Source organism: Lepus europaeus, chromosome 15, assembly GCF_033115175.1.
Source record: "Lepus europaeus isolate LE1 chromosome 15, mLepTim1.pri, whole genome shotgun sequence".
Taxonomy (NCBI): Eukaryota; Metazoa; Chordata; class Mammalia; order Lagomorpha; family Leporidae; genus Lepus; species Lepus europaeus.
This window is the reverse complement of record NC_084841.1, coordinates 42542732-42554019: the sequence shown is the minus strand read 5'-3', so window position 1 is coordinate 42554019 and position 11288 is coordinate 42542732. Positions and strand designations below refer to the sequence as shown.

Genomic DNA, 11288 nt, shown 5'->3' with positions numbered 1-11288 from the left:
AACCTTTCAAAATAAGCTGTCAGGCTTTGGCTGACTTCTACTCCGCCTGTGAGCACTTTCACACAACCTGCAGCTGCCCAGGAATAACCAGCTCCCTGAAGCACCCTGTGACCTAAAACTCATTTGTTCCTTTTACCTCCTTTCTAAGAGGGACTCCACCTAATGGCAGAATCAACTGAAACAATCAACAGTAAGGTAAGGTGCCAACATCACGTAGTGGACAACCCTCTCAGACATTTATATTTTAAGACACAAAGCTTAAAATCTCAAATCAATCTTTGGTAGGATTTCAGGCAGAATAACAGAAAAGTAAAAAATAAAAATCAGGTCATAGATACATATTGGGAAATGGGGCTAGGTTTTTATCTCAAATGTTTATACAGCTCCTTTGGGTTCTTTCTGCTTTCCAAGGCTGTCTCTGTTTATCTAAAATGTCCCATCCAGAATTTTTTTAAAAACACCAATGGTTGTGAAGATCCCTCCTCTCTTACCCAATGAGAGAGAAGAGTTTTAGGAAGGCAGATGTCATATCATAGAGAGAAAACAGCATACCAGGGTGTAACATCAGAGGGAGGAGGCTCAAACTTAACACCAGTACATTACTGTCCACAATAATATAGAGTAAGTTATTATGTTATAAAAATATACAATAAAATCTTATAAGAAACTCTGAATTGACTGAAGCTTGACAATTCTCTTAAGTAAACAGACTAAAATAAAGCCATATCTGTTGGCTAAATTCCATCAATCTTTTTTAACTCTCTTTGATTTTTCCTCCTGGTTTTCTGTTATCCTTTCTGCAGGTCGCTTCTTCAACCCCTTCATCTTCCTGGTTTGTAGTTTGCTTAGGTCTTGCTTCTGCATATGAATCCTTCCGTAAGTTGTACCAAAAGTATCATGGGAGATATTTTTCTTCTTCTTTGGCTTGAGAGCTTTGGGCATTTTCATGGATAATTTATAAAGGTCATCGGATGCTAAGTGCGTCCTCCTCAGAACCAGATCCAGTGAGGGTCCCATCTCTTCTAATTCAATCCGAGGCGTTCTGCAACCAGATTTCTTCAAGAGCAACTTATAGCTTCGAAAGTAAATCTTCCCGTTCAGTGCAGTGAAGTGCAGAACATACTCCAACCCAGCCAGGCGAATATTTGGTACTGTGGGGCCTCTGAAGAAATCAATAAGAAGACTTTTTAGTCTTCTATAGTCTTCTGTTGCATCAAAATCATCACCAGCAAATATCAACATGGGTTTCGTGCCCTCAGGACATTTACTATTCTTAATATCTTTTAGAGAGACAAACTTCTCAATTCCTAATTCAATCATATCCAGCACGTGGTAGTCATACATACGACCCAGAACTAGATTATTAGGTCGCTTCTTATTATGGGAGCCAAACATGAATAAAGAACAATCTGACTTCTTTGAAAAGAATTCCAGTGATGTCTGATCTTCAAATGGTCTTGTAATATTTTTCTTTTTATACAGTATACCATATGGTTTTTTCAGGGCATACACATCTCTAAGCACTTGTGTTACTGTTGCATTTGCGTTGCCCCCTTTAATCAGCATGGCATTTTTAATATTTTCACTCAGCTTCGGTTCTCTCTTCTCAAGGAATCTCTTGGCCCTTTTTGTTTTGGGCTTTACTATCCGATCCAAAGGGTCCATCGCCACCGCGGCCAAGCCAAGAAAGCACACGTGCAGCTCGCGGTAACCGGAGACCTAATGGCTAAAATTCTAATACTCAGAAAAAAAAAAAAAAACACAAGAGTATATCTTCAAGACCTTGGATTACTTGTTTGTTTGTTTGTTTGTTTGTTTTTTAAGATTATTTATTTGAGAAGCAGAGTTAGAGAGGGAGAGACAGAAAGAGGTTTTTTCCAGCCACTGGTTCACTCCCCAAATGGCTGCAATGGCTGGAGCTGGGCTGATCCAAAGCCAGGAGCTTCGTCCTGGTCTCCTACATGTGTGCAGGGGCTGAAGCAGTTGGGCCATCTTCCACTGCCTTCCTAGGCCATTAGCAGAGAGCTGAATCGGAAGTGGAGCAGCTGGGACTCGAACCAGTGCCCATATGGGATGCCAGCATCAGAGGTGGAGGTTTATCCTACCATGCCACAGTGCCAGCTCCAAGTATTTTTTAGATAGAACACCAAAAGCACAAGAGAAAAAAATAAGTAGGACTTCATCAAAATGAAAAACATTTGTCTAATACTCAATAATACCATTCTTTTTTAAGATTTATTTTATTTATTTATTTGAAAGGCAGAGTTATACAGAGAGAGAGAGACAGAGACAGAGACAGAGAGAGATCTATTGGTTGGTTCACTTTGGCCAGGCCAAAGCCAGGGGCCAGCAGTTTCTTCCAGTCTCCCATACGGGTAGAGGAGCCCAAGGACTTGGGCCATCTTCTGTTGCTTTCTCAGGTGCATTAGCAGGGAGCTGTACTGAAAATGGAGCAGCCAGGATTTGAACCAGCACCCATATGGGATGCCAGCACTGCAGGCTGTGACTTAGCCCATCATGCCGCAATGCTTAGCCCCAATAATGGCCATTCTTAACGTGGTATCTAAAAAAGCAAAGTCAGGACAGGCATTTGGCCTAGTGGCTAAGCCACCAGTTGGGGATGCTCACATCCTATAGTGGAGTGCCTGGGTTTGATGCCCAGCTGCAGCTTCCTGCTGAGCAGCACGTAGGGAGGCAGCAGGTGATAGCTCAGATGATTAGGTTCCTGCCACCCACATGGGAGAGCTAGATTAGAGTCTCAGTCCTGAGCTCCTGGCTTTGGTCTGGCCTATCCCTGGCCATTGCAGGTATTTGGGGAGTGAACCAGTGGATGGGAGTTGCCCCTGCTTCTGCCTTTTAAACAAGAGAAGAAAAAAACACTTTAAAAATAAATTACGGCCGGTGCCGTGGCTTAACAGGCTAATCCTCCACCTTGCGGTGCCGGCACACCAGGTTCTAGTCCTGCTTGGGGTGCCGGATTCCATCCCGATTGCCCCTCTTCCAGGCCAGCTCTCTGCTATGGCCCGGGAAGGCAGTGGAGGATGGCTCAAGTGCTTGGGCCCTGCACCCTCATGGGAGACCAGGAGAAGTACCTGGCTCCTGGCTTCGGATCAGCACGATGCGCCGGCCGCAGCGGCCATTGGAGGGTGAACCAACGGCAAAAAGGAAGACCTTTCTCTCTGTCTCTCTCTCTCTGTCACTATCCACTCTGCCTGTCAAGAAAAAAAATAAAAATAAAAAAATAAATTCCCAGGGCACCAGTTCGAGTCCCGGCTGCTCCTCTTCCGATCCAGCTCTCTGCTATGGCCTGGGAAAGAGTAGAAGATGGCCCAAGTCCTTGGGCCCCTGCACCCACGTGGGAGACCAGAAGAAGCTTCTGGCTTCAGGTTGGCGCAGCTCTGACCATTGCAGCCATCTGGGGAGTGAACCAGATGGAAGACCTCTCTCTCTCTGTCTCTACCTCTCTCTGTAATTCTGTCTTTCAAATAAATAAAATAAATCTTAAAAAAAAAAGAAAATATTTGCAAACTGTGCAACAAATATCCATAATCTATAAAGAGCTCAAAAGAAAAAAGAAAGAAAAAACAAATTCCCCCCTCCATGCCGCTCTGGCTGGAAGTCCTTGTTTCTAATAAATACTTTTAAATCTCAAAATAAAATTAATTAAATTAAAAAGGCAAACTCATAGAAGCAGGGAATAAAAGAGTAGATTCTCGAGGGTGGATGAAATCAGGAGGTTTGGGTCATAGAATATAAGCTTTTAGTTATTAGGTAAGTTCTCAGGATCTAACACATGGGAACTACAGTTAATAATACTGTATTATTTGCTGAAATTTGCTGCTGTCACTTTACTCATTGTGAACTGTTAAATTCAAGAAAGTCTCAGAATACAAAATCAAAATAGAAAAATCAATTCCACTTTTATACACTAACAATGAAGAATCCAAAAATGAAATTGAGAAAATAGGTAATGACAGCATCAAAATTAAAATACTTGGGAATAAATTTAACCAAGGAGGAGAAACACGTATACACTGAAAACTACAAACACTGCTAAAAGAAATTAAAGGAGACAAATAAATGGAAAGACATCTGTGTTCATGGATCAGAATATTTATATTGTTCATACTAGCCCCAACAGTTTATAGACCCAATGCAATCCCTACCAACATCCAAATGGCAGTTTTTACAGAAATATAAAAAGCAATTTCTAAGATTTATATGAAACCACAAAGAAACTTAACTTGCCAAAATAATCCTGTTACAGGTAAAGCTGATGGGCTCACACTTCCTGATTTCAAACATATTAAAAGCTATGATAATCAAAACAGTATCGTATGGGCCAATGTTGTGATGTAGCAGGCTAAGCTGCCACCTGTGATGCTGGCCTCCCATACTGGTGCACAGGTTCAACTCCCAGCTGCTCTAGGACTGCAGGAGATCCTGATGGGATTTCTGGCTGCTGGCTTTGGCCTGGTCCATACCTGGCTGTTACAGCCATCTGGGTAGTGAACCACCAGGCAAGAACTCACTTCTTGCTCTCCCTCTTTCTGCTGTTGTGCTTTTCAAATAAACGAATAAGTAAACCTTTAAAAAATGAGATGAAATCCTTTCACATGCTACAATATGGATGAACCTTGAAGATATTAAGCTAAATGAAATAAGCCAGTTACACAAAGGATGATTCCTTTCATACAAGGTCTCTTAAATAGGTAAACTCATAGAAAGTAAAACAGTGGTTGTCAAGGACAGAATAAAAAAAGTTAAAATATCTAACAACTGAGTAAATGGATTTAAAGAGCATCAATATGGGGGCTGGCCCTGAGGCACAGCAGGTTAATGCTCTGGCCTGCAGCACTGGCATCCCATACGGGAGCCGGTTCAAGTCCCAGCTGCTCCACTTCCAATCCAGCTCCCTGCTACTGTACCTGGGGAAGCAGTGGAGGGTGGCCCAAAGTGTTTGAATCCCTGCACCCACATGGGAGACCCGGAAGAAGCTGCTGGCTCCTGGCTTCGGCCTTGCCCAGCCCCTGTCATTATGGCCATTTGGGGAGTGAACCAGCAGATGGAAGATCTTTCTCTCTCTCTCTCACTCACTGTCTCTATCTCTTTCTGTTACTCTGCCTTTAAATAAATATTTTCTTTTTTTTGAAAGGCAGAGTGGACAGTGAGAGAGAGACAGAGAGAAAGGTCTTCCTTTTGCCGTTGGTTCACCCTCCAATGGCCGCCGCAGCCGGCGCACCACGCTGATCCCAAGGCAGGAGCCAGGTGCTTCTCCTGGTCTCCCATGGGGTTCAGGGCGCAAGCACTTAGGCCATCCTCCACTGCACTCCCGGTCCATAGCAGAGAGCTGGCCTGGAAGAGGGGCAACTGAGATAGAATCCGGCGCCCCAATCGGGACTAGAATCCGTCTGCCGGCGCCACAAGGTGGATGATTAGCCTGTTAAGCCACGGCGCCGGCCATAAATAAATATTTTCTAAAAGATTTTTTTTTTATTTATTTGAAAGTCAGAGTTACACAGAGAGAGAAAGAGGTCTTCCATCTGCTGGTTCACACCCTAACTGGCTGCAATGGCCGGAGCTGTGCCAATCCAAAACCAGAAGCCAGGAGCTTCTTCTGGGTCTCCCAAGCAGGTGCAGGGGCCCAAGGACTTGGGTCATCTTCCACTGCTTTTCCAGGCCATAGCAGAGAGCTGGATCGGAAATGGAGCAGCTGGGACTCAAACCAGTGCCCATATGGGATTCCGGCACTGGAGGCAGTGGCTTTACCCGCTATGCCACAGCGCTGGCCCCAATAAATCTTAAAAAAAAAAAAAAAGTGTCTATACTTAATATCAATAGGACCAATGCAGTATAATGAAATCAATATATTGTATCAATAAAATAGGCTACTAGATCATTTAAAAAGGGATCAAAGACTGTTAATATGCTACAATATGGAAGAAGCTTGAAAACATAAGCCAAAGAAGCCCACAAAAGGCCACACATTGCATGACTTCTTAGACTTCAAATGCCTGTAACAGGCAAATCCATAGAAACAAATAGATTAGTGGTTGCAGGGGGCCAAAGGGACAGGGAAATGGGGAGTAACTACTCATGGGAACAGGGTTTTTTGGGGGATGACAAAAATGTTGTGAAATGAGATTGAAGTGATAACTGCGCAATTCAATGCTAGAAACACAGAATTGTATACTCCAACAAGGTAAATGTGCACAAACAAGATTATCAGACTCAAATTCTCTCCAGCCAGGCGTCTGAACTACCAAACCAGGAAACAGTGGCACAACCAGTTAGCAGCACAGCTCTGGACCAGAACTTGTGGAACGAGGAATGAGTGCTCTGTAAATCAAATGTCAGTTCTTTGGATTTGTGTTTCCCTCAATTTCCTAATAAATACACAGTCACCCACCAGTATCTCGGGGTGATTGGCTAGAGGACCCTTTACAAAATATGCGGATGCTCAAGTCCCTTCTACAAAATGGCATGGAAATTGCATATAACCTACATCCTCCCATGCTTTAAAACATCTCTAGGGGTGGGTGTTGTGACACAGCAGGTTAAGCCACTGCTTGGTTTGCCTGCATCCCATATCAGAATGCTGGTTCAAGTCCTGGCTCTTCCACTTCCTATCCAGCATTTCTGCTAATGTAACCTGGGAGGCAGCAGATGATGGCTCAAATGCTTGGGCCCCTGCCACCGACGTGGGCGGCGCAGACAGAGTTCCAGGATCCTGGTTTCAGCCTGGGCCAGCCCTGTCTGTTGCAGGCATTTGGGGAGCAAATCAGCAGATGGAAGGGGGTGCTCACTCTCTTCACCCTCTCTGCCTTTCAAGTAGATGAATATAAATAAAAGTAAACATTAAAAATCATCTCAGGTTATTTACAAATGTGATTCCTAATACCAGATAAATGCTATGTAAATAACTGCTGTATTGTTTAGGAAATAATGACATGGAAAACATCTGTACACACTCTCTACAGATGCACTTTTTCAGAATATTCTCCATCTGCCATTGATTGAATCCACAGATACAGAATCCACAGATCCACAGGGCGGACTTGTAACAGATTTCACCCCAGCCTCTACTAAATGAAAGAGGGTCAGGCGAGAGGGGCAGCTGTGGCCAAATGGTCGTGCCTGGATTCTCTAGGAAGGGGAGGGCCAAAACACAACCAACGTTGACTGTGCAGCACAAGTCACAAGGTTTTCCCTTTATTAACATATTTTAATACACCCCAAAGCTGTACCGATTTAGGATTCAACCCAGTCATTTTCAGATAAGGACATCTACAACAAACTATGCCTTTTTTTTTTTTTTTTTTTTTTTTTTTTTTTTTTTTTGACAGGCAGAGTGGATAGTGAGAGAGACAGAGAGAAAGGTCTTCCTTTTTGCCGTTGGTTCACCCTCCAATGGCCGCTGCGGCCAGCGCATCTGGCTGATCCGAAGTCAGGAGGCAGGTGCTTCTCCTGGTCTCCCATGCAGATGCAGTGCCCAAGGACTTGGGCCATCCTCCACTGCCTTCCCAGGCCACAGCAGAGAGCTGGCCTGGAAGAGGGGCAACAGGGATAGAATCCGGCGCCCCAACCAGGACTAGAACCCGGTGTGCCGGCGCTGCAAGGTGGAGGATTAGCCTGTTAAGCCATGGCGCTGGCCCAAACTATGCCTTTCTAAAAGGCAACAGAAGGATTCTTTTTCTCTTATTTATTTGAAAGGCGAATGAGAGAGAGGGAGGGAGAAACATCTGCCGAATCATTCCCAAATGGCCTACAACAGCTGGGGCCAAGAAGCCAGTAGCCTGGAACTCCATGCTGCTCTCCTACATGGGTGGCAATGGCCATCTTCCGCTGCTTTCCCAGGCACATTAGCAGGGAGCTGGATTGGAAGCAGAGCCACTGGCAGTGGAACCAGCACTCTGGTATGGTGCCGGCGTCACAGGCAGTGGCTTAAACTGCTGTAACATGACACTGGTCCCCAGGTTTGTTTCTGTTACCCACTGAATGTCTATGTAGAAGACAAAATTTGGAGACTGATGGAAACATACTGATTTTAAGTTTACATTTAATTGTAAAGTGAACTTTTAAAATTATTTATTTATTTGAAAGAGTTGTTCCACCCACTGCTTTCCTCCCCCAAATGCCTACAGCAGCAGGAGCTGGGAACTCAATCCAGGTCTCCCATGGGGTGGCAGGGACCCACCTACTTGAGCCATCACCCACTGCCACCCAGAGTGAACATCAGCAGGAAGCTGGACTCAGGAACAGGGTCGGGACCCAGGCATCTGACAAAGGATCTGGACATCCCACATGGTGCCTTAACTGCTATGCTAAGCACCTGCCCCACAGTGGAATTATCAGTGTGCTTCAAATCACGGTGTGCTGAAAGCTCTTAATAAGCAAGTCCTATCCAGCCTGGTTGTGCAGTCTCTCCCTCCCCTGCAACTCCAACATTACTTCCACACCTCCAAAGTTCCCGTGGACCAGGCCGAAGGGGAGTGGTGTCCCCAGCAGGCAAGCCTAGCTCCCCTGCCAGGGGAAGGGTTGAACAGGGATTGGAGAGGGAACAAAAGGAGAAAAACTGAGCAGTGCAAACCTAAGATCGGGTAGTTTCAAGAGGAAAAGGTGGCGACACATGGGTGTGAATAAACGAAGAGAAACGATAGCTGGACAGAATGGGAAGGCGTAGGGAAGCACTCCACTTGGAGAAAAGATAGGGGTCCAGAGATGTAGGTTGTAGCTTTGCCCTTCTGTGTGTGGTTTTGGTCCACAAATATCTGTGCTAAAGTAGAGAGAAATTTTAACATTATAGCATCCTAACGGTTCTAAATACATGCCAACAAGCTACACGTCTTCAGATCCTGATCACCAAACTTCAGGAAATCAAGAGGCATTCCATTGTAACACTAATCTTCCTAGAATGCCTAAGTACATAACTACACATACATACATTTCATGGGAAACACAGTAGCTGTTAAAAAATCATGATTCTGAAGACCATTTCACACCTTGGGGAAGATGCCAAGATACAACGTTAAGGCAGACGAAGGGGATGGGGAAGAGACAGTGCAGTGCATTAACTGTGCTGCTCCTAGCTTCTTGGCATACAACACCACGTTTCCTACCTCCACTGTGTCAGGCTGGGACCATGGCATTGGATTTCTCACTAGTGAGAATATGAGCAAAACTGCTGCGTCACATTCTAGTCTCAGGCACAAAAAACCCAGAACAAGTGTGTCAGGGTCTCTCTCCCAGCCTCAGGACTGGATGCGGACAACTCTCAAGACAGTGATTTGCAAAATGGAAGCAACCATGATCTTTAACTCACTGTTGGAGGAAAATGACCAGCAGAGCTGCCTGACCTGCAAAGAAGTGTGCTGAAAGCAAGAAACTAACTTTGGTTGTGTTGAGCCATTAACATTAGGGTTTATGGTGCAGGTGTTGTGGTACAAACAGGTTAAGCCATGGCTTGGGACACCTGCATCCCACATTAAAGTGCCTGGTTCCAGTTCTAGCTACTCCACCTTTGATCCAGCTCCCTGCTAATGTACCTTGGGGTGCACTTTGGCTCCAACCATTGCAGCACTTTGAGGAGTGAGCCAGTGGTTGGCAGATCTCTCTCTCTTCTAACTCTGCCTCTCAGAGAAATAAATAAATCTTTTAAAAATCACATAAAAATTAGGGTTTACAAGGACTGGCACTGCGTAAGGCCACCACCTGTAGTGCTGGCATCCTATGTGGGTGTCAGTTTGAGTCCCAGCTGCTCCACTCTGATCCATGTATCTGCTAATATGCCTGGGAAGGCAATGGAGGATGGCCCAAGTACTTGAGCCCCTGCACTCATATGGGAGACCTGAAAGAGGCTCCTTACTCCTGGCTTCAGACTGGCCCAGCTGTAGCCATTTTGTCCGTTTGGGGAAAGAACCAGTGGATAGAAGATTTCTGTCTCTCCTTCTCCCTATCTGTAACTCTTTCAAATAAATAAATATTTTTTTTAAAAATTAGGGCTTAGAGGTCAGTGCTATGGCGTAGTATGTAAAGCAGTTGCCTGCAGGGCCAGCATCCCATATGGGTGCCAGGTCATATCTTGGCTGCTCCAGTTCCAATCCAGCTCTCTGTTTATGGCCCAAGTCCTTGGGCCCCTGCACCCACATGGGAGACCCAGGAGAAGCTCCTGGCTTCGGATTGGCACAGCTCCGGTCATTGTGGCCATTTGGGGAGTGAACCAGCAGGTGGAAGACCTCTCTCTCTCTCTCTCTCTCTCTCTGCCTCTCTGTAACCCTACCTTTCAAGTAAATAAATAAATCTTTTTTAAAAAATTAGGGCTTAGTTGCTAGGGCAATGACTAGTAAGATATCAAACTATGTATGTGAAGAGTCAAATTTCGCTTTGATGAAGTGAATATATAAGTATGTATTGTGTTTATGTTTAGATACACATAAGCAACTGAAAGAATATGTATTAAATTGTAAGTGTACTCTTATAAAATTGTAATATTTAATCCTCTATGCACTGTATATTTTTTCTCATTTTACTGTAATAAACAGGTATGACTTTTGGAATCAGGAATATACTATAAATATCATTAACAAAAAAGTAAGTAGGCCAGGCTCAGAATAGACAATGAGTGAACCCTGGCTGATTAACTGAAATCTGGGTACGGTGAGTGACTGGCATACCGGGACAAGGGATGGGTGCATGGTTTGCTACACAGCTTCTCCTGGAATGCTCAGATATTTTCGAGTGATCATTCACCACCAAAAGAAGCCAAGAACAATTTCTTCATATACTACTTAGTTAAAAATAATTTTCACAGTTTTATGCTAAAGTTGTCATGTGCATACAATTCCCTGTTGGCCTTTGAGTTTAAAAAAATGATGTCACAATAGAGACATAATAGGTGCTCCATGAATGGTGCACACCTGCTTCCTGCAAGCCGATTCAGAACCAGCAGATAGGAAAACATCAGAAATGCAGGTTAAGATACAGGGATGGGAAACAGAGGATCTCTGTCTCTGCTAAGAGACTGGGAAACTCTGCTCCTGGCAGATCTGACTTTAATACGCACACTTGCCATGTGAGGAGAAAACTCACCTCCTCCATGCAAACTGGGAGAATGGAACACGCAGGCTGGATCCTGCCTCCCAACAGGGCAGCCTAACCTGCTACATGCTGAACGCTGCTGCTAGCTACAGGCCTCGGAGCCCTCTCTTAGAAACTCAGCAGCGCAGGACTCAGCGGCCCTCAACAGCTGCGCAGCTTTCATCTGAACTCTGTGATTTGCCATCCAAGTC

The 11288-nt window shown here is 44.7% G+C and overlaps 1 protein-coding gene across 1 annotated transcript; it reads right to left on the bottom strand.

The window, feature by feature from the left end:
* Positions 1-285: 285 nt before the first annotated feature.
* Positions 286-1713, bottom strand: LOC133774501 (ribosome production factor 2 homolog). The gene has a single exon (XM_062212239.1). It carries the CDS (start codon positions 1663-1665, stop codon positions 745-747), a length of 921 nt encoding a protein of 306 aa, XP_062068223.1. The 5' UTR covers positions 1666-1713; the 3' UTR covers positions 286-744.
* Positions 1714-11288: the final 9575 nt, after the last annotated feature.